The sequence below is a fragment of the Falco peregrinus genome, chromosome 8 (genome assembly GCF_023634155.1).
Source record: "Falco peregrinus isolate bFalPer1 chromosome 8, bFalPer1.pri, whole genome shotgun sequence".
NCBI classification, from domain to species: domain Eukaryota; kingdom Metazoa; phylum Chordata; class Aves; order Falconiformes; family Falconidae; genus Falco; species Falco peregrinus.
This window is the reverse complement of record NC_073728.1, coordinates 55,732,760-55,757,347: the sequence shown is the minus strand read 5'-3', so window position 1 is coordinate 55,757,347 and position 24,588 is coordinate 55,732,760. Positions and strand designations below refer to the sequence as shown.

The window sequence follows — 24,588 nt, the reverse complement described above, 5'->3', positions numbered from 1 at the left end:
CACGCCTCCACCTCTAGGCCACGCCCCGAGGGTGCGCCGGTGTCCGTGCTCGCCCGGGGTGGGGCGGGGGCGCGCGTGTGCGCGGTCACGCGTGTGGCACGGAACGCGCGTGTGCGTCCACGTGAGTCAGGCGGGCAGCGCACCCTCCCCCCCCCCCCCGCAACCCACGCGTGTCCCCCGGCCGCCTGCCCCACCCCAGCCCCCCAGAACCGCCGCATCACAGCGCCCACCCGGGCGGGTTTCTCTCTTTATTAAAATCCATCGGGCAGGGGTGGTGGGGAGGGGGGTACCGGGCCCCGGGGGCGAGGGCCAGCCGCCCTGGGTCGGGGGCCACCGCATGGCAAGGCACGGCCCCGCGGCACCCGCCGTCATGTGAGGGCTGTTTGCACCGTCTCAGGCCAGGCCGCGGGGGGAGACTCTGCCCCGGCCCCAACAGCAACCAAAGTTCATCTGGAAAAGAAACCACCGGCACCACGCGCGTTCCCAGCCGGGGGGCCGGTGCACAGCAGCGGGATGCAGCTCGCCGAGAGCCGGGCACGGCCGCGGTGCATCGGGTGAGGCGGTCCTGTGCCCACTGCGGCCATGGCCCCGCTGGCGTGGGCCGCCATCCATGGCGGGGGGTCCCACCGCTGTGCTACCCAGCCCCAAGGGGACTCGTGGGGTCACGGAGCTGCCCAGCAGCCCCAGCGCAGCCCTTTTCCCCCCGCGGTTTGTGGCCGTGTGTCGGGCACAGGGGCCCTCACCGGCTCCGGTCACGCCGGGGGACGGGTGGGAGGTGTGTGGCATAGCAGTGGGTGCAGACACGCACGGGTTTTGGCTGGCCGTAGTGCGGCAGTGCTGCGGTGTGCGGCGAGCAGCGGGCACAGAAGATCTGCCAGGAGAGGGCCAGAACAGGGCTGAGTGGAGCCGGGCCCCCAGCGGTCCCCACAGACCCCGCTCCGGCCCCCTCCTACCTTCCCGCAGCTGCGGCAGTGGTGCCTGCGGCGCAGCAGGGTGAAGGGTGAGCTGCAGGCAGAGCACTGGCTGCACGTGCTGTCCGGCACCCACTCGGGCAGGCGGCGGGCACCTGCTGGCCAAAACACATTGGTAAAAGCCCCCCACCCCAGCCCCCATCATAGCCACAGCCCCAGGATCGGTCCCAGCCCATTGCTCCTGGGTGTCCTGGGGCTGCTCCACTGAGCCAGCCCCAAGCAGGACACAGCAACTGTCCCTGTGTGCCTGGGGGCTGCCCAGGGCAGCTGGACACCCCCCCCCAGGCAGGACGGGGGCAGGATCAGCCCCAGCCTTGCCCCCTGCCCCAGAGCCATGCCACCCCTGCAGCCCCTTACCTGCCCTCCATAGTCCAGCAGCCTCCGCAGGGCTGGAGCACAGGGGGCAGTCAGCCACACGGGGAGCATCTGTCACACATGGGTCACCGTTCTCTTCCTCTGCGGGAACAAGGGCTGTGGTGGTCCAGCCAGAGCAGGCCACGTTGTCCCCATGCCCGGTGCTGTGGCCTTGTGTCACCAGTGCCGGGCGATGGGCAGGGCAGAGGGGCCATCCCTCATGTCCCTGGGGGTACTCACGGCTGGCACTCGGCTCCTCCGAGGGCTCTGCCTGTGAGGTAACGATCTTGAAGACGGTTTTCAAGATGCTCCGCAGGTCGCTGGCAAAGTTGGTCTGGAGCTGATCAGCCACGCCTGCACCAGGGAAAAGGGGGGTCAGGGTGCTGGGGAGTGGTCAGGGTGCTAAGGGGGGGTGGCAAGGGGGTCACTTACCCGAGATGCAGACGAAGAGGGTGTGCAACATGTCCTTGGTGCTGCTGTAGTGAGAGCGCAGCTCTGAGCAGTGGGCACCCGTGGCATTGAGCTCTGTCCCTGGGCTGCTCCCGGGGGGCTGGGGGCTGCACAGAGGGGAGGTGACGGTTACCCCTGGGGTGGCACAGAAAGTCCCCATCCCAGTGGGCAGGGATCTGCCATCTCACCCCTGCTCCCTCCCCACCATATACCCCCACCGCCAATCGGTGCCTGGGTCGTCCACTGAGCCGGGGGGTCCTAGCCGCGTCGTGCAGGTGTGGGGGGGTGGGGGGGTGCAGGGGACCTCCAGGAGACCCCAGGGAGCAGTGGGGTCTGCTCTGGGCACAGCTGCCCCCCAGGCTGGGGGGGTGGTTGGACCGCAGTGATCCTCTGGTTCAGCTGTGCACAGGCTCCTCTCCAGCAGGCAGAGCTCCTCCACCGACAGCACCCGCAGCAGGTCCCTGCAGCAAGGGGAGGGCATCAGCCCCACGTCACGGCCCCGCTGCTGCCCTACTGCCCCACCCATGGGTGCCCATTGCCCCTTGCTGCATACCTGATCTTCTTCAGAAGGTTGTAAAAGGGGCTGAAGACCCGGGACATCTGCTCAGGGCTCTGCTCCAGGCTGAGGGGACCCTCAGGGTAGATGAGGAGGCCACTGCGAGAGGACAGAGCCCAGCTCATGTCAGAGGATTGCCCGGGACCCCAACAACTCAGGAGGAGAAGGGGGTGCTACAGGGCAGGGAACACCCAGCTGCCCCTGGTCACCCCCTTCTCCAGGAGGCTGCACCCACCTGATAATGGCCAGGCGAGGGATGGTGAACATGAGCAGCGGTTCGTAGCCATCAATCATCTCCTGAGTCAGGTAGCCCAGGCGCAGAGCTCTGGGGGGGGAGCACAAACCCTTACAGTGGGGCAGAGCCCCAGGATGCTGCCCTATCCCCGGGGCTGGGGTCCCTGCCACCCCACCCCTGGCAGGCGGCGTCCCTCACCTCTCCACCGTCTCACAGAAGAGCACGATGATCTCCTGCTGCCTGTAGATCTCCTCGGGTGACTTCACTGCCACTAGTGAGGACACATAGCTGGAGAGATGGGGGAATTGTGAGGCTCCTCTGGCCCTGGCACAGCCCCCCCCAACCCCACCCCCCAGCACCCTAATCCTGGCCCCCACCTCAGCTCGAACTCCGCGAAGAGCTGGTCGAACTGGATGAGTGCAGCCTGGACAGGCTCGGGGTAGGAGCCAGGCTGGCTCAGGCTCTGCTCCCGCAGCACCGTCCGCACCAGCTCCAGGCTGCATAGCAGCTTCCTGGCCTGGGGCCGCAGCTGGGCCCTGTCCGCCTCCTCCACCTCCAGGAAGGTCCCGGCCAAGAGACACTGCTGGGACCCGAGGCCATCAGGAGCCAGCACCTGGGGCAGCAGGGGTGCACCCCAGGGCTAGCCCGTGATGGGGTGCACCATCCTGGGTGGTGCCCATCGCCTCTCCCAGCCTGGAGAAGCTGGACCCCATCACCCACCCCGGGACAGCACCCCCGGGCTCACCTCGGCAGCGAACAGCATGTGGTTGCCCAGGTTGTCCACCAAGAGCTCCTCAGGGAACTTCACCAGGTAGTCACGGCTGTGTCGCTGTGTGGGGATGCACTCCTCCATGATCTGCTCCAGGACGGCCAGCAGGTGAGCCTGGGGAGGGCAGGGATGTCACCCGTGGCCACCTGGAGAGACCAGGGTCACACCGGGGCCCGGGCAGCCCCCTCACCTGGCTGAGGTGGAGCTGGTTAAGGAGCACCAGGTACTGCTGCGGGTCCAGCTCAGCATCCAGCCCGTTGATCTCGGCTACCACCTGCGTCACCCTCTCGTCAGCAAAGAAGAACTGGGAGAGCAGGCGGGGGTCGGAGCGCTGTGGGGAGAGCAGAGGGGTGATGGTGGGAGCGCCCCGCGGCTCCGGGTGCTGGGACAGGGGGACCCCAAGGCTCCTCTGCCCGCAGCCCGGCAGCGTGGGCGCTGCTGGGGTTTGCTCCCCGGTGGCCGGGCCCTGTGGGGCAGCCCCACTCACTCGGGCAGGTGCGTGGGACCCCCCCAGCGGCTCCGGCTCGGCCGAGCTGTGCCGGGGGCGGGCGGGGAGGCAGGCGGCCCCCGGCCGAGCCCTCCCGGGGAGCGCCGCCGTCCCCACCCACCCGTGCCTCAGTTTCCCCAGGGGCAGAGCAGGATGAACAAGCTCGGCCGCCTCCCGGCGGCGTGGGCACGGATCCCTGCGCGGCTGTAAACACCGGCTCAGGTGAAAGGTCCGCGGGGAGCCGGCAGCCCGCAGGTCCGCCCCGCCCCGCGCCCCCAGACGGCCGGTGGCCGGGGGGGAGGGGGAATCTCCTCGCCCCGGGAGCGGGCGGCGCCGGGACGGGCTCCGAGCGGTCCGGTCCTGCCCGCTGCCGCCCGCGCCCCCAGCCGCGGGGCCGGGCACCGCCTCGCGTTCCGCCCCGGGGACCCCCGCCGACCCCCGCGCCCGGTGCCGGCGGAGCCCCCGGGCAGCCCCGACGGGGCGCGGCGCGGCCCCCCTCGCTCACCTTGGGCCGGCGCAGCCAGCGGCGGAGCGCGGCGGGCAGCATGGCGCGACCCACGGCTCTGCCGCCGCCCGGCTCCCCGCGCCCGCCGCTCGCCGACGGGGCGGGCCGGCACCGCGCACCGCCCGGGGGCGGACCGGGGCGGTGTCCGCCCAGCCCCGGCACCGGGACGACCCGGTGGACCGGCCTCCGCTCCGCCCCGCTCGGCCCGCGGCGGGACCCGGGGCTCTCCCGCTGCCGGGCGGCGGGAGGCGGCAGCCGCTCGACGGGCCGGTTCCCTCTGCGGAGCGGGTCCCCCGGGGGCGGGCAGAGTGTCTCTGCCGGCCGCCCCGGTCCCCCCTCCCGGTGCCGCGTCCCGCTCTCGGTTCCTGGCTCCAGTTCCCGGCTGCACTCGCGGGGTTCCCGGTTCTCCCCTCCCAGTTCCCTGGCCCTCCCCTCCCGGCTCCCTGGCTCTTCCCTCCCGGTTCCCCTCTCCCCGCAGCGCCCGAGGCCCAACCTTCCAGGAACGGGGACCCCCCCAGAGGCCCAGCCCTGCCAGCCCCCTTGGCCTGAGCATCCCTGGGCTGGTGGGGGGACACCGAGGGGGGGCACCGGCAGGCACCCGCCTGCTCTCTGCTGGCAGGTGCAGGGTGTGGAGCGCAGAGTGGGGTGCTGCAGTTGGAGGGGGGCAAAAAAGCCCCTCGGTGGGAGCAGGAGGGGCCAAGTGGCCAAGGAGGAGTCCCCAGAGGTGCTCCGGCCACTGGGCACAGCAAACCACCCCGGCCATGCCAAGGAGGTGGCTGCCTCTGTGCCCGGCCAGGCCTGGCACCGCTGGCCACAGGATGTGGGCGCTGATAATTCAGGTGGCTGGAAGCCTAATGGGGTGGATTCACAGGTAAAAAATCCACCCAGGATGATTAAATAAACACGGCGGCACCACCTTGGCTTGAGGAAGTCCCTGAGTCATGACAGCCCCACAGCGCCTGGGCTGAGCCAGCCGGGTGCTGGTGTGGGGCTGGCCCTGGCGCTGGCTGGGGCTCCTCGTGTCCCCACAGGGCCCTGGCGCTGGTTTCAGCCGGGCAGCGTGTCCTGTGCCCCATGGCTGGGGGTCTCTGTGTGCAGTGAGCCAGAGCCCTGCCTGTCTCACAGCTGCCTGCAGTGCTGCTGCAGCATTTTTTGGGATGCAGTGGGCTTTCCTTGGCAGCCAAGTGTTCCATGTGTCCCTGTGTCACCAGCACTGCGCTCTGCTCCACTGCAGGAGGGTAGCTCCGGTGACATGAGGTGCAGTACGGAGAAGGCCTGGCGTCGTGCAGACCAGTGCCATGGTGGGGGGTTTAGTGTGACATGTGGCACCAAGGCTGGCAGGGAGCCGAGGGGCTGAGCCAGCCCCCAGCTCTTTTAGGAGAGCACCCTTGGGGTAACCTAGACCTGAGGGACCTGGTGTGCTGGGACTGCACAGCGGGGCAGCAGACCCCCGTGGGCAGCCTGGGGTCAGGCAGCAGTGGGAAAGGCAGCGGCTGTGCTGTGCTGCACGGGGGCCATGGGGAGCCCCGCGCTGGGACCTGGGCACAGGGTGCAGCACGCAGGGTTTGTCCTGCCTGGGCAGGGTTGTACAGCTCCAAGAATGCTGTGGTGCTGAGCCCAGTGCTGCACGGCCAGGAGGCACCCAGGGTACTGGGAGAGCACGGCACCAGGGGGATGGGGTGCAGAGGGGCTGGAGGCTCGCACAAGCACTGTCTCCCACCAGTGGGAAGGCTGGGGCAGTGGGCAACGAGCGTGCTGCTCATCCACACCGCACCGGGGGTATCCGTGTGTCAGGAATGGAGTCCAGGGGAGCTGCAACCCGTGCGTGGGCCCAGAGCTGTGTATCTGGTGTCACGCTGTGCTGCAGATGCTGTGGTGCTGAGCATGATGCTGCGCAGCCGGGATGCACCCGGGGGACCAGGGGAGCTCTGTTAAGTCAGGATGGGCGACTGGAACCCACACGTGCCTTGCGGGGCACCGCACCACCGGGAAGGCCGGGGCAGCACAGGCAGCGTGCTGCTCATCCTCGGTGGGGCTGGCGGGGTGCGGGGAGCCGGTGTCGGGGGCCCGGACGCCCCGAAGGCAGCGGCGCTTTTTAGGACCCGGGGGAGCGGGAAGGGGGGAGGAGCCGCGGGTCGCGACGGCGCCACCACCGTGCCGCCAGGTGGCGCTGCGGCGCGGCGCTGCCCTCTCACAAAATGGCGGCGGCGGCTTCACCTCGCCGGGCCTTTCCTCCCTCCCTCCTTCCCCCCGGGCAGGGGCCGGACGGGCCGTGCCGCCATATTGGCTGTTGTCCTGGCTGCGGCGGGCGGCGGGCCGCGTTCGCCATGACTCGCAGGCGGAACAAGGCGGCGGCAGCAGCAGCAACAACGACGGCGGCGGCGGGTGGCGCCTCCGGGCCTCGCCGTGAGAGGGTGGGGGGTTCCGACGCTGGTCCTCCTCCTCCCCCTCCTCCGCCGCCGCCACCGGAACCGCCCGCCCCGTCTGAGGTGGTGGCGGCGGGCAGCAGCGGGGAGCCGGGCAGAGCCACCGCTCAGGTACCGCGTTAGGCCCTGCGGCGGGGAAGGGGCTGGCCCGGAGGGGACCTCGGTCGGTGCGGGGATGGGGCAGCGACCGGCGCCCCCCCCTTCCCGTCCCCTCCCCGGCCCCGGAGCATCCCTGAGGCGCCCCGCCCTTGGGGCTCTGGCGTCCCCCATCTCCCTCCTCCCGGCGTTGGAGGGTCCACTGCGCCTTCGGGGGTGCTGGGGGGACGCGCTGGGGCGAGCGGGGAAGGGGGGTGAAGCCCAAGCCCCTCTCCGGGGGCGCCGGCTGCCGGGGGCCGGGGGCGCTGCTCCCGGTACCGGGGGCGGGCGTGGGGCCGGGTTGGGCGCGCGGGCAGCGCCTGACCTTGGCTCTGCCGGGCTGGGTGGCGCAGCCGGCTGGTGGCCTTGGACTGCGGGTGCGCTGAGCTGCGGAGGGCCTTTGGGACGCCTCCGGCAGGTGGCCGGGATGTCGGGGACTCCCACGGGTGTGTGGCATCCTGGGGGCCCATCTCTCGCCGCGGTCAGGGGAGGCAGATCCCTGCCTTTCCAGAGCGGAGTGAATCGGCCAGCGAGCCTGTCCCCCGCCGTCACATGCTGCTGCCCCTGGCATGACCAGCCGCGCACAGCGGCGTGAGAGCAAAGGGCTGTCCCAGCCCCAGGGCCCGTGCATCCCTTACCCCGTCCGCGCGTGCAGGGAAGCCTGGCAGGTCTGTCCAGGAGACCTGTGTGCGCTTTGGGGGGCAGAGCCCCGGGCTGCGGGGCAGACACGCATGCCGTGGTGTGCTTCAGGGGGTGTTCCCGCAGCTCCTTCTTGCGGGATGGTCCCGGCCTGCCATGGGGGGATGGCAGGTGGCTCCAGCATCTGCTGACAGGCTGCGGGCCGGCTCCCGCACCTCTTGCTGCCTGACATCCCTCTGCGCCTGGCTGCTGCTGCCTGCTCCGGGTCATGGGCAGGGAGCCCGGGGGTGGCCCCAGGTCTGGATGTGCTGGGCAGGTTGGGGAGGGCCATCCTCTCACCCGCTGTGTGCGGCAGTGTCCCTGTCTGCCCCTGCTGAGACGTGGGGTGGCCTGGAAGCCCCCTCCTCCCTGTGGCTGGCTGGGCGGGTGGGCAGGGGAGGTGCGCCCCCCCCCCCCCCCCCCCCCCGCTCTCCTTGGCCTCTGACCTTTGCTTCACCTTGAGCCTGGGAGACGCCATCTGTTTCGCAGCAGCAGTTTAATGTGCGCTTCATTGTCGCGGAGCCCCGCTGCGGCGGCAGACAATGGGGGCCCCCTCACCCGCGCCACGCTGGGCTCGTCACGGCTGTCAGGCTTCCATCGAGCCTGTGGGCTGCAGCCCGGCTCCAGCCACAGCACCGGGTGCGAAGCCCCGACCTGGCTGCCCCGTGCAGGGAGAGTGCGAAGCAGTGCCGGGGGCTGCACCCCACCCCAGCGCATCTGCGCTGCCGGCTGCACAGAACAAAGAGGCGGGTGGGAGGGCCTGGGGCTCTCGGGTAGTGCAGTGGGGGGTCTGAGATGGGCGAGGAGGGAGGGTTGTGGCTGTGAGACCCTGCTTTGTATCCCTGTGTGGTGATTTCTATGGGTCTTTCTTTGCCCTGTGGGTCCCCTTGGTCCTGCTGTACCAGAGGTGATAGTGGGAGCCGCTGGTGGCTTCCCAGCCTTGCTTGGTGGTGGGACTGGCTCTTCAGCACAGTGTGATCTTCCCAAGGGTGCAAAATGCTCTGGCACATGGCAGGCCGGCAGCAGCTGGGCAGCCCGAGGCTGCTCTCCTCCAGTGTGAGAAGGTGCAGTCCCACATATAGCCTACAAGAAATTCTCCGGTTTGGTGTCGGCGTGCTGAGGTCTTGTTTGCTGTCTCATCTGCCCCACACCTGCTCCAGCCTGGGGCCCTGCCATGTGGTGGATCACACCTGGGGTGACTCATGGTCTGTGTGTCCTTCTGCAGGTGCTGCCCACCGCCAACCAGTCAGTGCAGACGTGCTGCCTGCTCTGTCACCGGGAGCGCAAGGACTGGGGAGGGCCGTCCCACAATGGGCTGGTTTCCCCGGGCGAGAGGCTGCCACCGGACTTCGTGCCAACGCTTGTGCAGAACCTCCTGGGAGAGATGCCACTGTGGATCTGCCAGAGTTGCCGGAAGAGCGTGGAGGAGGAAGAGCGGCGGGCAGTGCAGGAGCAGGCCCTGGCGGTAAGCGGTTATGGAGCTGAGGTTGGAAAGGTTGGGGCAGTAGCTCCTGGGACTGCAGTGCTGACCACCCTATGGCACTGGCTGGGGGTACGGGGCTCCTCCTCACTCAGAGCTGAGCACCTTAGACATCCCAGCTCCCTACTCCCTGCAGCCACGCTGCCCTCCCGAGGGCCACTGCTGGCTCCTCAGGGAGAGACCACGGTGGAGCAGAGTACAGCACCATGGAGGCTTATCTGGCAGTTTGTGTTGGGTTGGAGCTGCCTGCTTGGTGAGGCCAGCAGTGCCACTGCTGCTCTGCCAGCCCCGCTCCACTCTGTGTTGCGCTGTGTCCCCTCAAGCCCCGAGGCTGCTCTCTGCCGTTAGGCAGGTCTCTCTGGAGTGGCGGCGTATGCCAGGGCAAGTGCCTGCCCGTGCATGGAGCTCAGGGGAAGAGGAGCCCCCTTCTGCTTGGCTTTCTTTAACTGTGGCCTGGTTTGAGCGGGACCAGAGCAGGCGTGTGCCCCTTGGCACGGTCTGGCCATGCTGGCAGGGGCCCTGGGAGCCGGGCTGTGTTGCTGTTTGGCAGATGGGCTGTTTGCCACCCCTGAGACAGTAACGGGAGCAGATCCCATGTGCTGAGCCCCTGCCTCAGGGCAGTGGAGGGGGTCTTGATGGCAATGTCATGGGGCTGAGGGCCTCCCCTCGCAGCCCGCTGCTGCTTCACTCTGTGTTTTCCTTGCCAGGTCTCGTTATCCCACACATCCTGCAAGTCGCAGTCTTGTGGGGGTGGCTCCCACTCCTCTTCCTCCTCCTCCTCCTCTTCTTCCTCCTTGTGCCACGGAAACTCAGGGGACTGGGACCCCAGCTCTTTCTTGTCTGCTCACAAGCTCTCGGGCCTCTGGAACTCGCAGCACACCAACGGGGCCGTGCAGGGTAGCCCCCTCGGGGCCCCCCCTGCTGCACTAGGTGAGTTGAAGCCAGCTGTGGGGTTGAGCTGAGCTTTCTGCCCAGTCCTTGGTTTAGGTGGTTTCCTTGTGGGCACCCAGCTGGTGGCCAGGGGTAGGCAGGCTGGGCCTCTGAATGCCACTGCTAGCAGGATGCCTGGGTCCCTTTGCAGAGGCAGAGGGTGCTGGGAGCTGGCCCTAGCTCTGCTTTTCTTCCAGGTGACAAGCACCCTGGCCTCTCTCTCTCTCCGGAGTGCACCAGCCAGGCGTCTGCCATGGCGCCAGGGCTCAAGGCCTGTCCCTACAGCCACGCGGCCTCTCCCACCTCCAGCAGCACCGCCCCGGGCTCGCTTCTGCCTACCTCACTCGACTTCTGCAAGACGCTGCCAAAGCAGTTCAAAAGCATGTGCCGGAGGGCCACCCCGCCAGGTGGGTGCCCAGGGGCAGGGCCAGCCTTATCCTCCCAGCCCTTGCAGCCCCTGCTGTGGCAGCACCTTTCCCCTTGCTCTGCTCGCCATGGGGCAGGGCTGAATCCTGTGGGGGAGATGAGGTACCAACCTTGCGAGCAAGGATGGCTTCTAGCCTAAGTGCCCTGCTGCCAGGGGGAGGCAGGGTTTGTCCCATGGAGAGTTGGCCTGCGCAGAGGTGCTGGGTGGCTTTGAGCATGGCCCTGGCCCGCGCGGGACAGCTGGTGTCTGACTCTCTCCTATCTTGCTCCTCTGCAGGTGAGGCCTTCCACTCCTCAGAGCATCATCAGCACTCCGACCTCACTGCTCCTCCCAACAGTCCCACCGGCCTCCCCTCCCAGCCACCAGCGCTGATCCCTTCCAAGCAGACGCCTGCCCATCCGGGGCCCTTTGGCTCCCCACCCCACGTCCCACTGGGCACCTCCCCACAGGCTACACTCTTCCCTGCACCCAGCACACAGGCAGCAGCCCTGAAGCCGGTGTCTGAGTCACCTCCCGCTGGCACGGTCTCGCACAGCCCAGGGTCGTGTAAGAGCCCTCACCTGCCCCCTGCCAACGTGCCGCTGCTGAAGATGCCGCCTCCGCTGTCGGGCTGCACTCATCCCTGCAATGGGCACTGCAGTACTTCACTCATCCCTCCTCCCACCTCCCACCAGCTGCCCAGTACGAACAGGTGAGTAGAGGAGCCCTGCCTGCTTCCGGCCTCTCCTTGCTGGGCAATGTGCCCTTTCTCCCACCCCTGCCCGTGGATGCTCTTTTCCCTGTGGAGGGACCGGCTGCCCTGGTGTGGTGGTGCGGAGAGCAGCTGTCTTTGGGCCAGTTCCACTGCTGCAGACCCCTGGTCTCTGAGGGTTGAGCTCTTTCTCTCCCCACATGTCTTCTCCCTGCGGTTGTCCTTTAGTACTGTGGTGCAGAAGAGACTGTGCTTGCTCCTCCTCCAGCTAAAAGACCCAAAGGAACCGCCCGGTCAACCTGCTGTTGGCCAACAGGACCTTTGTCAGTGAGACCCGTCGGGCAGCTGTGGCACTGAGCAAAGGTCCTCGAGAAGATGAAGCCTGTGGACTTGTTCTGCTCGCCTGCTCCCCTGGCCCTCTCTGGGCTGCCTGTGCCCTGGAAGAGAGCACGCTGTGTCGCGGGCGCTGGTTCCTCTCCGCTGATTAGCGCTCCCTGCGGAGGGCCAGCCAGGTCCCGAGCTGGAGCTCGAGGAGTGGTGCTGAGGGCCGTGCCCTGGCCTCCCTGTCTCTGAGCTGGGTAGTCTGTGCCTGTGGGAGCCGGGCCTGCCTGCACATGGGGATGTCTGGCAGCTGCATGCAGTTCCAGCGTTTCTCACCTGTGCTACCTGCCGCCCCCAGTGAGTACCGCTCCCTGCCCTGGAATCAGCTTGTGGCCTGGCAGAGGGACACTGCTTTCTGGAGCTCTAGTGTGCCAGCCTCCTGCCTGCCAAAGGCCCTGGGGGGCGAGGAGCTACAGATGTCTTCTGCCATGGGCTCCTCTGGCATCTCTCCCGGAGGAGGAAGATGCAGGGAAGGGGGTTTGACTGCCCTGCAAATCCTTCTGCTCGGGCACAGGCTGCCCTGGGAGGGGTGTTCCTGCACAGGTAGTGTGGGAGTTTTTGAGGCCCCCTGGCTCCCGCTCACCTCTCGCCGTTCTCCCCTTCTCCTCAGGGACCCCTCTTGCAAAGGGCACAAATTCCCAAACGGTACCAGCTGCCACCCGCCACAGCCATGCGAGGCAGATGAGGGGCTCGGGGAGGATGAAGACAGCAGCTCGGAGCGCAGTTCCTGCACCTCCTCCTCCACCAACCAGAAAGACGGGAAGTTCTGCGACTGCTGCTACTGTGAGTTCTTCGGCCACAACGCGGTGAGTGAGGGGCTGGTCTGCAGCCACCCCCGGTCCTTGCACTCCGCTCTGCGGTGAGATATTACACAGCTCGCGTGCTGAGAGCGCGGAGGTGGGCAGGTCTGGCCGTGGCTGTTCCCTGCTGGCATTGTGCATCTCCCCCTCCCTTCGTTTCCATCCTGCCTCATCGGCCTGCTGGTCCCCTTGCTCCTGACTTGCAGCCACCTGCCCAGCCCTGGGGCTTGGTGCAGCCAGCCAAACCCTGTGGCTTTGCGGTGGAAAAAAGTTCAGTGGGGGCTGTGCCGACTTGTCTCGCTGAGACCTCGGGGAGGGGAGCAGCTGGGGAGGTCGGTGGGGGACTGGTGGGGGAGCCAGGGCTGTGCTGGCTTCGCGTGCCTGTCTGACTGACAGCGCTCGCCTTCCGCAGCCCCCGGCCGCTCCCACGAGCCGCAACTATGCTGAGATCCGGGAGAAGCTGCGTTCACGCCTCACCAAGAGGAAAGAGGAGCTGCCGCAGAAACTAGGGCACAACAGTAGCTCGGGAGAGCCTGCTGTGGACCACCGCAATGTGGATGAGCTATTGGACTACATCAACAGCACAGAGCCCAAGCCCTTGAACAGTGCCAAGGCAGCCAAGCGGGCACGGCACAAGCAGAAGAAGAAGGTGAGGCTGTGCAGAGGGTCAGGGCGAGATTGTGTCCCTTGCAGGGCTTTGCCTTCTCTCCCTCACATTCATTTGGTTTCTTGAACTCTGTATCCTTTGCCCTTTCCCCGAGGCGACGGTGGTGCCCAGCTCTGCGCAGGGCTTCTCCTGCCTCTGTTCCTGCAGAGGGTGGCCCAGTCCTCCTGGGTGCTTTGGTCTGTGCTGTCTGAACTGCTCCATGCCACATCTCTGATAAACGCCATGCATCTGTGGCAAGGAAAGGCAGTGCTGCAATGGTGTCTCATGCCCAGAGCAGTGCCTGCTGTGCAGCGTGGTAGCTGTTGCAGTGCCCACACGGGACATGTCACAGTTTGGGGGCTGTGGAAGACGTGGGGTGGCTGTGCGGAGCGCTGGCCCTTGGGTTTGCTGTCTGACAAAGCTGGTGCATGGCTAGTCCTGCGCCTGGGGCTCAGCAGCTCAGGCCACCCGCTCCTCATGGCACCTGTGTTGCAGGAGAAGGAGAAAGCCCAGCTGGAGGCAGAGGCCCAGAAGCGGGCAGAGCGTGCTCCTGCAGCCAGCCAGGCCAGGGAGCTGGCTGAGGAGAAGCTGCTGGAGTGGCCGGAGCTGGAGCTGGAGCGGGTGAACAGCTTCCTCAGCAGCCGGCTGCAGGAGATCAAGAACACCATCAAGGACTCTATCCGGGCCAGCTTCAGTGTCTATGACCTCAATCTGGATGTCAATGACTTCCCCAAGAAGGCAGCTGTCCTAGAGCAGAAGAACCTGCTCTCCAACCTCAATGGCTCCTCTGACCTGCAGGATATAGACCTGGCCCTGGCCCCACTCAGCCTGGGCCCCGCCAAGAGCCATGCGCTGCTGCGGAGTGAGCTGAACCCCCGATGGGGTGAGGGGCCCGGGGAGCCGCCGCTGGCCCCAGCGGGCGAGAACGGCGTGGTGAAGCGCCTCAGCGCTGTGCCCAGCCTCTCCCGCATGATCTGGGTGCAGTCCAAGGCTGCGGACTCTGCCGTGGACAGCAGCGGGCTGAGCCTGGAGCCCAAGGAGGGACAGCAGCCCAAGGGGCTGGAGCCGCTGGAGATGGTGCCCGTGGGGAGCCGGCAGCGGAAGAGCAAGCGGCAGAGCGGGCAGACGAAGAAAGGGGAGGGTGCTGCCATTGCGCATGGCGGCCAGGCCCGGCTGGAGAGCCCTGGTGCGAAGGGGCAGGTGCTGGGAGCCAAGCACCCTTCCAAGGCTGGCGCCCTGGAGCCACAGCGGGTGGGCGACTGCACCGAGCCGGGGGAGAACGGCAAGGGGCAGCCCTGGGGCTGCATCAGCAGCAGGCAGGAGAAGGAGAGAAGCGGCGAGTGGAAAGGCCGGAGGGGAGAGGGGAAAGCGGAGCTGCCGGAGCTGGCACAGCAGCAGCTGCCTGCCCTGGCTGCAGGGGACCGGCAACTGCCTGCCCCTGCTGCCCTGGGGGGCTCCCCCCAGCCCAAGGGCAAGAGCAGGAAGAGCCGAAACAAGGTGGAGAAATCCAATACCTCAATCGGTGAGTGCTGGAAGCACTGCTCAGCGCCACCATCTTGGCAGTGGCCCCTTCCCCACCTGCCCTGCCAGCTGCCAGCCCCCTGCCCATCCTCTGCCGGTCCAGCAGTGCTGACTCTCTGCTCCTCTGCTTTGCCAGATGACGTGTTCCTGCCCAAGGACCTGGACGGGGCAGAGATGGACGAGACTGACAGAGAAGTGGAGTATTTCAAGAGGTGAGGGGGCAGCCCTAGGGGGGGGGCAAACGCTGCCGGGGGGCTGGGGGTGCTGGCGGAGGGGCTGGTGGCTGACGGGGCTCTGCTCTCCCTGCCAGGTTCTGCCTGGACTCGGCCAAGCAGACGCGGCAGAAGGTGGCGGTGAACTGGACCAACTTCACCCTGAAGAAAACCACTTCCAGTGCGGCCCAGTGAGGGGCGGCTGCCGCCCCCCACCCACGGCCGCTCGCCTCTCCTCACTGTGCCCCCCCCGCCCCGCCGGCCCCCGCCTCGCCTCGGTGGGGTCCCCTCCTCCGCGGGGGGGGTCCCCGGTGCTCTCCTGCCCCGCGGGGACCCCCGGGGTCCCCCCCATCCTCCTCCTGCCCCCCCCCCGCGGGGTGACCCCGGCCGTCCCACCCCCCTCTCCGCGGGCGTCCGACTTCCCGTGCCGCGGGGAAGGACCGTGCTGGACCCAATAAAGAACTTTTTAATTTTTTATTTTATTTAAACCCCGCTGCCTACTGCTTTCTGCCGCGCGCGGGGAGCCCGGGGCGGCGCTCCCGCCACGGCCCGCTAGGGGCGCGCTCCGCCGCGTTGCTGGGCAACGGCGCCCGGCCTCGGAGACGTCACTTCCGGCGCGCGGGATTCTCTTCCGGGGCGGCGCGGCTGTTGCGTGGAGACGCCGCCATGGAGCCCGGGGCTGAGCGGAAGGTAGGGCCGGACCCGGCCGAGCCGGTACCGGGAGCCCCGGCGGGCCGGGCGGAGTTGGTACCGTCCCGGGCCCGCCTCATCTTGCGTCTCCCCACAGAGGCAGCGGGAGGAGGCGGCGGAGACGTCCGACCTGTCCGTGGAGGAGGATGAAGACTACGTGCCCTACGTGCCCGTCAAGCAGCGCAAGCAGCAGATGGTAACGGGGCCCGGCGTTGCACGGGGAGGGCTCCGAGCGTCCCTCCCGACACGGGGCCTCTCACTCCGCCTCGACCTGCTTTCTTCCAGCTGCAGAAGCTGCTGCAGATGCGGCGGAAGGTGGTGTCAGAGGAGGAGCAGCGGGACAGCGGGAGCGAGCAGCGGGGTGATGAGGATGACATCCCCTTGGGGCCCCAGTCCAATATTAGCCTCTTGGACCAGCACCAGCACCTCAAAGAGAAGGCGGAAGGTGGGGGAGCGGCTGGCGGTAGGGTTGGGTGGCTCTGAGGTGGCAATGAAACCTTCTCACTGTTTCCCTGACTCTTCCTCCAGCTCGGAAGGAGTCAGCCAAGGAGAAGCAGCTGAAGGAGGAAGAGAAGATCCTGGAGAGTGTGGCAGAGGGCCGAGGTGAGTGGCAGGACCGCTGTGTCTCAGAGCTGTCAGGGCAGCAGTAGGGGTATCATTGGCCTTGCAACATGCAGGGATGTTCACACCCAGGGATGGGACAGGAGGTCACAAGGGGATCCCTCGGCTGGCATCTGACTGCCTGGTTTAGCTAAGACTTTGCTGTGGCAGGCCCTAGGGCATGGTAGGCTGCAGCACTTGGTATTGCTGTACCCCGAGGGTCTGTCAGGGATACTGCTTTCCCTCCTCTGTCTTGGACATGATCTCCCAAACTGTTTGCCCGAGTAGTTCTGTGCTGAGGTTAAGTACATCGGGAGATGTAGAGTTTGCACTGACCTCGTTGGTTTTGTTCTTGCAGCTTTGATGTCAGTGAAGGAGATGGCAAAGGGCATCACCTACGATGATCCAATTAAAACTAGGTACGTTTCATGGTACAGAGGTGGTCTTCCTGAAAACATCGCTTCTCCATGGCTGAAGGGAACTAGGGGCCATACTTGTAAGAGGAGCACTGCTCTGTGGCCACTGGCTTGTCATTTACTCCACTTTCTGTTGTTGTAACCACTGTATGTAAGGTCGGAGGCTGTTGAGTCACCTTGGATATTGTTTTATATACAGTAAGGTTTGCTAGAGTAAATTCATGTTAAACTAGAAGACTTGAGGTGGATCTTTAAGTCTTGGAGGTAACTAAACTAAAGAAAGAGACAGACATACATATGTAAGCACACAGAGCCAAAGTTGCTCAGGGCAGTGTCAGAGAGATGATAGAGATGTGTCCAAAAGGTTTTGGCATGTTCCATCCTCCATCCATAGACTGTTCTCAGCTGTTAGCTTGGGACTTACTGAGACTTTGGAGAAATATTTAGTGCATGGATCTGGCTTGAATCTGTTCCTGTGCTCACGCTATGAAGCCCTTTGGGGTTATCTCTTTTCCCTGGTGGGATACTGGACCCCAGCAGGGAGTTCCTCTGGGTCTCTGGGGTGCTTGCTGTTCTGGAGCCCCAGCCTCATTCTGCACCATGACCTTCCTCTGTTGCCTTTGCAGCTGGAGAGCACCTCGTTACATCCTGGGCATGTCGGAGGCACGGCACGATCGTGTGCGCAAGAAGTACCACATCCTGGTGGAGGGGGAAGGCATCCCGCCTCCCATCAAGAGCTTCAAGGAGATGAAGTTCCCAGCAGGTGGGCCAGGAGAGGAGCTTGGCAGGGCGGCAGGCAGTGTTCTTCTGGGAAATGCGTGTCAGCGAGTGAAGCTGTTGAATCTTTAACGCTTAGTGGGCTCACAGCTTAAATTTCTAACAGTGACTGTATCTCTTAGTTGTTGGCCTGAGGGGTGTTTGTCACTGGTGGAAGAACTGTGGCTGGGACATGAGTAGGAGGGAAAGAGGGGGAAGACTTCAGGTCACGAATGTGTGTGTCCCTTTTTCTCCTCACAGCTATCCTGAGGGGTCTGAAGAAAAAAGGAATCCAGCAGCCAACACCCATACAGATCCAAGGCATCCCCACAATGTGAGTGCTCTGTCCCCATCCCAGAGTGGGGAGCAGTTGCTCCCGACAGCCCACCCAGCAGTGTGAACCAGGCGCTCTTCCCTGGTGACAGATGCACCACGTCACCTTGCTCATCCCTGGAGGTTTGAGCCGTTCTGTGATGCTCCTCCTCACCATTGGCCCCATTTCTCTGCCAGCCTCTCTGGAAGGGACATGATTGGCATTGCATTCACTGGCTCTGGGAAGACCTTGGTGTTCACCCTTCCGGTGATCATGTTCTGCCTGGAGCAAGAGAAGAGGCTGCCGTTTTCCAAGCGAGAGGGACCCTATGGACTCATCATCTGTCCCTCGGTGAGTGTTGGGGGAGTGGTGACCCACAGGAGGAAGCTTTGATTGATATGTAGTGGCAATCCCAGATCCTCCCTACACGGAAATGTGGGAATGAGTGAGTTTTGTCTCTGTAGCGGGAGCTGGCCCGGCAGACCCACGGCATCATTGAATACTACTGCCGCCTGCTGCAGGAGGACGGCCTGCCCCCACTGCGCTGCGCCCTCTGCATCGGGGGCATGTCTGTTAAGGAGCAGATGGAGACAATCAAACAGTAAGACCTTCGGGGAGGGTGAGGGTGGGGATGTATGTGGGGCTGGAGCTGTGCTCTGTTTTCTGGTAGGGTGGCACCCTGGCTAGATGGCTTCAGGAAAGTGTGGGGATGAAGGCGATGTGCCAAGCGGGTGTGACTTTTCCTATGTGTCCTGCATGGGTGTGCCTGACAGTGGCCTTCTCTTGGCCCACAGTGGTGTACACATGATGGTGGCAACCCCTGGCCGCTTGATGGACCTGCTGCAGAAGAAGATGGTGAGCCTGGACATCTGCCGTTACTTGGCCTTGGATGAGGCTGACAGGATGATTGATATGGGCTTTGAGGGGGACATCCGTACCATCTTTTCCTACTTCAAGGTACTGAGCTGGCACAGTATGAGCACCCTGAAGCTCAATTGCTGCACCTAGCTGGTTGAGTGAGTGCTAAATCCTTGCTTGCACTGTGTTTCCTGTGCAGGGCCAGCGGCAAACCCTTCTCTTCAGTGCCACAATGCCTAAGAAGATCCAGAACTTTGCCAAGAGTGCCCTGGTGAAGCCCATCACCATTAACGTTGGACGAGCAGGTGCTGCCAGCCTGGATGTTGTGCAGGTGAAGTAGCTGGGTGCTCCCCCATGCCTGTGTGGGAGGTCAGCACCATTCACGAGGGCACTTGATGCCTCCCCCTGCTAGGAGGCTGGCCCTCCTTCCCAACAGGTTAAGGGATACCAAGCAAGGGCAGTTCCTCCACTGCCTGATCCTTCCCTGTACTTGTTCCTAGGAGGTGGAGTATGTGAAAGAGGAGGCCAAAATGGTGTACCTCCTCGAGTGCCTGCAGAAGACCCCGCCACCTGTGAGTAATGCACTCTGGCAGCATGGCTGGGGGCAGCGTGGGCATGTCACAGCCCCGGGGCATGGGTGGAGCTGGCAGCGGGGATGGGGCTGTGATGATGTGTAGGCCTGTGAGTCGGTCTCCACATATGAGCGGGTCCTGGGCTCAGAGCTGTTGCGTGTTCTGCTCAGCAAGAGGGAATGGGTTTCCCAGGGGTTGTGCTGGTGCCAGCCCACAGAAAGGCGGCTCTTCCATGATGTCTGTGCTGCCGCAGGTGCTGATCTTTGCAGAGAAGAAGGCGGATGTTGATGCGATCCATGAGTACCTGCTGCTCAAGGGTGTGGAGGCTGTGGCCATCCATGGAGGGAAAGGTCAGTGAGGGTGTTGGGGAGGCCTAAGCTGCGATGTGGCCCTGCCTGACCCCACTCCTGCCAGGGTTGTGTGTAGCCGCAGAAGGTCCCAGCGTGCAGCAATTTGTGATGGTATGAGGAGGGGCTGAGTCAGTGTCGGGAGCAAATGCCATGTTGTATGTAGCAGGCATAAACACAGTGGAGGTCCCTATGGGACCTAGAGGTCCCTCTGTCCATTTATTTGGGGAAGGGCTGCATAGATGCTCTTGCTGGGGGAGCCCCGGCTGAGCAATGCTTGGCTCCGAGGCCATAGGGCTTGCTGCAGTGAGTAGGACTGGAAGCTCTGTCCTTCCTGATCTTCTCTGCTGGGCCTTTGCAGATCAGGAGGAACGGACAAAAGCCATCGAGGCTTTCCGTGATGGGAAGAAGGATGTCTTGGTTGCCACCGATGTCGCTTCTAAGGGCCTGGACTTCCCAGCCATCCAGCACGTCATCAACTATGACATGCCAGAGGAGATTGAGAACTATGGTAGGGACTGGGTCCTGGGGGGACCAACATGGGCATGGAGGGGTGGGAGGCCTGTGAGGCTCTGTGTTTGTGCTTGTCTGCAGTGGCTGGGGGCAGGATGGTCTGTCACGTTGCATTCACCCAGGCCTGATCTTGTCTTTTTCTCCACAGTTCACCGTATCGGGCGTACAGGCCGCTCAGGCAACACTGGCATTGCCACCACCTTCATCAACAAGGCCTGTGGTGAGAAACAGTTGTGGGGCTGGGGGCTGCCAATGGAGGAGGCAGCTGGGTGATGGAGCTGCCTCTGCCTCAGCAAGGGGGCTGTTCCTGAGCAAGCAGGGACAAGTTCTGATGGCTTGTGGGGGACAGGTGGTGGTGTGAGTGCTCCCCACCCCTGTTTGGGCTGTGTCTGATCCCTCTCTGCCCCCAGATGAGTCGGTGCTGATGGACCTGAAGGCCCTGCTGCTGGAGGCAAAGCAGAAGGTGCCGCCGGTGCTCCAGGTGCTGCACTGTGGGGACGAGACCATGCTGGACATTGGAGGTGAGAGACCATGGGCTGGCACAGGGACCTCCCTCAGGACTGCTGAGGCCAAACCCCCAGCCCCTGGGGCAGTTCCTGCCTGCCTCGGGGCTGGTGCTGCCCGTCCGTGGTCCGTGAGGCCGGCTCGGTGCTGCAGCAGCAGAGGAGATGCTGTTGTAGCCCCTCTGCTTCTGGGGGGGCTGGGGGGGGTGGCACTTCCCTGGTGTGGCACAGCTCTCCTTGACCTCATCCCTCCTGTTGCAGGCGAGCGGGGCTGTGCCTTCTGCGGCGGCCTGGGCCATCGTATCACCGACTGCCCCAAGCTGGAGGCGATGCAGACCAAGCAAGTCAGCAACATCGGCCGCAAGGACTACCTGGCCCACAGCTCTATGGACTTCTAGCTTGGGGAGTGGGCTGCCCAGCGCTCCCCCTGCACAGGCCCGAGTTCCCTTTCTGACGGGGCACTGCCTTTCCCAAGCCCGGGGGCCTGTCCTGCACTGCTGTGGCCCCTTTTCCAGGCATTTGACCAGCAGGGCTGTTGCCAGCTCAGCCTGATGAAGCTTCTGCGCCGGGAGGAAACGTGTGGAGCTGTGCCGCAACAGCCTTTAATGTCAGCAGTGTGTTGGGCAAGCGGCAAGCAGGTAGCAGTGCCTGAGGGGAGGAAGAAGCCCGAGGTGGGGCAACTGGCCTGTGGCCAGCTGCCTGCTGCTCCTGCCAGCCCCCTGCAGTGGTGGGGCCAGGGGCTTACATCACTCCTCTCCCAAGCCCCTCAATTCCTCTAGAACTGTTTGCGTTACCTGGTTTTGTGTATCCTCAGCTGCTGGCCCTTCCTGTGTCCCCCAAACACGCTCTGATGCAGCCGGGGCGAGGTGGAGTGTGCTGTGCTCCTGTCGGGCGGTCCCCTAGGTGCTTCCTGTGCTCCGCCTGCGTGTGTTCTGCCCCACTGCCCTTGTGTGAGGGGGAGGGTGGATGGACAGACACCTCCCGTGGCCCAGCCTCTGCCCCTCATCCCACACACTAAAAAGGGGAAGTCGTTGAGAGAAGGAAGTCTGCCCCATGCAATTGCTTCGGCTGCAGCAGTCACATTTTCTCCCCTGCTGCTAGCCTGAGTCCCCGATCCTTGTGCTGGCTGTCAGGGGGGCACTGGGCTCATGGAGAGACCCGTGAAGGATGGGATCCTCTATGTGCAGCACTGCAAATTTGGAAAGGTAAAGGGTGGATTTGGGGCTGGGTACAGGGTTTGCCCTGATCTGTCTTGATGCCTGGGGCTGGGCCCACAGCAGCCTGCTGAGGGGGGACTGGAGCCAGACCCCTCGGAGCTGCCCCGAGGGGGGCCCTGGGCTCTGCAGTCCCAAAAACGGGGCTCTCCCTGTGGCTGAGGGGACTCATCCATGCAGGCACCTGCTCAGGCTCACCCCTGCGCGCAGGGTCCCTCTTCTCGCTTGGTCACCATGTGATTCACAATGAGACAATAAACGTGTCGATGAGGTGCAGCTCTAGCATATGTGTGGGAGAGGGGCACCGGGGCAGCGTGTGGGATGTGTCTCTGGGCCCAGTCTCCATCAGCCTGGCCCTGGGGGGTCAGCGCCATCTGTGGGGCACCCCCCGGTGCCTTGGCCTGCTGCCTTGAGCCCTCGGGGTGGGCACAGAGTGCTGCAGCCCTCTGGGCATCGTATGGGCGGCAAGGTGGGAGTCCCCGCAGAGTTGAGCGAGCACCAGTGAGCTGTGGGATGGGTATTGGGGAAGCGGGTCCGGCTGGCACGCTGGCCATGCCTTAGTGGCATCCCCTCTACGACAGTGGGGCAGCCGTGGCCACGCAGGGGGCTGCAATCAGCCCCAACCTCCCCGCTGAGTGAGAGCCAGGTCCTGGAAGCAAGACGGGCAGGCCCCGCGTGCATAGCACCAGTGCCCTGCTGCGTAGGAGGCAGGCAGGCTGGCGGTGGTGTGTATTTTGGGTGCTTGGCTGAATCTGGTTTCTGCAGGGTGGAGGCTCTCTGCGCCTCTGAGGTGTGTGGGGGCACGCGCCCCCTCTATCCCATGACAGGCTGGGAAGATGTTGGTGCTGCAGAGCCTCCCTTGGGAGGAAGCGGGCGGCTAGCTGCAGGCTCTGGCCGTGCTCGACAGCTGTGAGGCTGCCAGCAGAAGCCTCAGCAGCTCAAAATGGCTTTAATTTGCATCAGGGTCTATCCTGAGAACAGCTCGAGAGCTCAGCTGCAGCGGCGGCAGGCTGGCACTTGCAGCAGGGAACAAAGAGCAGGACCTGGTGCTCGGCGAGCTGGGAGTGAGCATGACTCACGCAGAGAGCCACGCAGAGCTCGCTCAGGGCAAGGCCCCCCCTCAACTCAGCTTTGGGACTACTCCAGCCCACAGCTCTGGGGGTCCGTGCTGGCCCCAGCTCTCTGTGCCCTTCCGTAGCACCCGGTGGGTGCAGGTTGGGACCCCCTTGTGCCCCCCTGCTGCCCCATACAGCTCTTCCTGAGCACTGCTGGCCCATGCACACGTAGACATGGAGGGCAGCGCTGTCAGGACACAGCAGGCATCTCTTTGCTGACCTTTTTTCTCCTGTCTGTGCCCTTCCCATGCCCCAGAGGTCCTGGAGGAAGATGCGAGCCCAGCTCTTTGCCGCCAGCCCCTCTGGAGTGGCCCGCATGGAGAATTTTGACGTGCGGGATGATGGCATGACGTTGGAGAAGACCTTGCAGCGGAGCACCCGCCGGGTGATCCGTCTCTCGGACTGTGTTTCTGTGGGCCCAGCAGGCATAGAGAGCTGCCCCAAAGCCACCGCTGCCTTCTACCTCACCACGACGGAAAAGAGCTACGTGCTGGCAGCTGAGCAGCGGGACGAGTGGATCACCCAGTTGTGCCAGCTGGCCTTCCAGGTACTGTGCTGCTCCTGCCCCAGGTGAGCCGGCGGGCTCCAGGGCGCATGGGCAGGTAGGGGAGCTCGTGCTCCCCTGCGCCGGGGACCACACTCACATCCCTCTGTTTCAGGATACAAAGGACATGGTGCAGAGTGCTGCCAGGACCCAGCCTAGCCCTGCTGTCCCCATGGAGGAGAATTCCCTATACTCTTCCTGGCAAGACCGTACGTGGAGGGACAGTGGATAGGGCTGGGGTGGGCTCCCGCTCAGTGCTGCAGTGCTGACCCCCGCTTTGCTCTGCTCCTGTAGTGACTGAATTCCTGGTGCTGGTGGTGCAGACGGATGCAGCTGCCCGCTGCGGCTTGCACGGGCACTACCTGCTCTCAGCCCTTCCGCAGAGCCTGACGCTGAAGGACCTGCAGTCCCGCCAGCCCCTGCTCACCTGGCCCTACCCCTTCCTCCGCAAGTTTGGCCAGGATCAGGTGGGTGCCCCCCCTCCCTCCTTGGGGCTGCTCACTGCCAAGGGCCAGTGCCAGCATCTCACCCTGCCCTCTGGTCTTGCAGATGGTGTTCTCCTTTGAGGCCGGCCGCCGCAGTGACTCCGGCGAGGGCACCTTCACCTTCAGCACCCCACGGGCCCCAGAGCTCTGTCGGGCTGTGACCGCCGCCATTGCCTGCCAGCAGCAGGGCAAGGACACTCCAGACCCCCAGCTCTCTGCACAGGGTCTTGAGCCCCAGCCCTGGGGCGCTAAGGCTGATGAGCCCCAGCCCAGCCCACCCCTGGGGGGTGCAGAACCTGCTTCCCACCCCCCTGCCAGCCTCCTCTGCTTCCCCTCACCCGAGCCAGAGGGCACAGGCCCCATCATCTATGCCTCCATCGCCCGGAGCCAGCAGCCCCTCTTTGTGCTGGGGCAGCCAGGCACCAGCGAGCCCTGGGCCGCGGGGAAGCCACCCCCTGAGCATCTCTATGAGAACATCTTCACGGCGGAGCTGGGTCCAGCCAGGGAGGAGGAGGAGGAGGAAGGGCAGGGGCAGTGGGAGCTGGGATGCCGCCAAGCCCCCGAGGGCCACAGCAGTGAGGCAGGCCCCCTCTACGACAACCGGGCTGCCCTGGGTCAGCTCCCCCGGGGCAGCCCCCAGCCTCCGGAGCAGCGCTGGGGCCGTGGAGGGCAGGAGGCGCTGCCAGGGCCCCGTGGGCACAAGCCCCAGCGCAATCTCCGGGCCAAGCTCGTGCGGCTGCTCAGCCGGGAGACGTCCGGCCCGCGGGACTGGGCCTGAGCCGGGGCTGAGCGCCCTTCGGTGATGCGGTGCCGTGAATAAACAGCCTGGGCCGGACTCGGCTCTGCCGGTGCTGCGGGGGTGGGTCGCGGGGCCAGTGCTACCGGGCCTGGCGGGGGCAGCCCGCGTCTGCCGCCAGGGGGCGCCGCTGTGCCCACCCCGGTAGGTAGGCGCACGTGTTGATTGGCCGAGCCGCCCGCCGGCTCCGCCCCCTCTCGGTCCTATATAAG

General features: G+C 65.1%; 4 protein-coding genes across 6 annotated transcripts; 3 read left to right on the top strand and 1 right to left on the bottom strand.

The window, feature by feature from the left end:
* Nucleotides 1-235: 235 nt before the first annotated feature.
* On the bottom strand, nt 236-4,431 carry LOC101915134 (lateral signaling target protein 2 homolog). Of its 2 annotated transcripts, none has more exons than XM_055813188.1 (13): nt 4,328-4,431; nt 3,526-3,666; nt 3,312-3,449; nt 2,944-3,179; nt 2,765-2,854; nt 2,567-2,656; nt 2,329-2,430; nt 1,988-2,236; nt 1,758-1,882; nt 1,566-1,679; nt 1,329-1,427; nt 954-1,066; nt 236-871 (listed from the first exon to the last, which is right to left on the bottom strand). In XM_055813188.1, exons 1-13 carry the CDS (start codon nt 4,367-4,369, stop codon nt 740-742), a joined length of 1,671 nt encoding a protein of 556 aa, XP_055669163.1. In that variant the 5' UTR covers nt 4,370-4,431; the 3' UTR covers nt 236-739. The 2 variants fall into 2 exon arrangements, with proteins under 2 accessions (XP_055669163.1, XP_055669164.1); XM_055813189.1 differs by having other exon boundaries at nt 954-1,069; nt 2,944-3,146.
* Nucleotides 4,432-6,525: 2,094 nt separating this feature from the next.
* FAM193B (family with sequence similarity 193 member B) lies at nt 6,526-15,136 on the top strand. Its single transcript, XM_055811777.1, is given in 12 exon segments — nt 6,526-6,570; nt 6,573-6,635; nt 6,637-6,864; nt 8,792-9,031; nt 9,754-9,976; nt 10,174-10,383; nt 10,680-11,094; nt 12,086-12,281; nt 12,688-12,924; nt 13,417-14,443; nt 14,579-14,654; nt 14,753-15,136. Coding segments are annotated over 12 exon segments (3,057 nt in total). The 3' UTR covers nt 14,850-15,136.
* Nucleotides 15,137-15,179: 43 nt separating this feature from the next.
* Nucleotides 15,180-21,712, top strand: DDX41 (DEAD-box helicase 41). Its single transcript, XM_055811779.1, has 17 exons — nt 15,180-15,344; nt 15,442-15,540; nt 15,630-15,789; nt 15,873-15,947; nt 16,303-16,363; nt 16,987-17,123; nt 17,378-17,450; nt 17,627-17,780; nt 17,894-18,030; nt 18,224-18,386; nt 18,487-18,618; nt 18,788-18,859; nt 19,113-19,209; nt 19,568-19,717; nt 19,868-19,939; nt 20,130-20,240; nt 20,484-21,712. Exons 1-17 carry the CDS (start codon nt 15,321-15,323, stop codon nt 20,618-20,620), a joined length of 1,854 nt encoding a protein of 617 aa, XP_055667754.1. The 5' UTR covers nt 15,180-15,320; the 3' UTR covers nt 20,621-21,712.
* Nucleotides 20,752-24,415, top strand: DOK3 (docking protein 3). Of its 2 annotated transcripts, none has more exons than XM_055811780.1 (5): nt 20,752-20,860; nt 22,808-23,098; nt 23,211-23,304; nt 23,390-23,562; nt 23,645-24,415. In XM_055811780.1, exons 1-5 carry the CDS (start codon nt 20,774-20,776, stop codon nt 24,356-24,358), a joined length of 1,359 nt encoding a protein of 452 aa, XP_055667755.1. In that variant the 5' UTR covers nt 20,752-20,773; the 3' UTR covers nt 24,359-24,415. The 2 variants fall into 2 exon arrangements, with proteins under 2 accessions (XP_055667755.1, XP_027634569.2); XM_027778768.2 differs by lacking the exon at nt 20,752-20,860 and adding an exon at nt 21,286-21,427.
* The last annotated feature ends 173 nt before the right edge of the window (nt 24,416-24,588 follow it).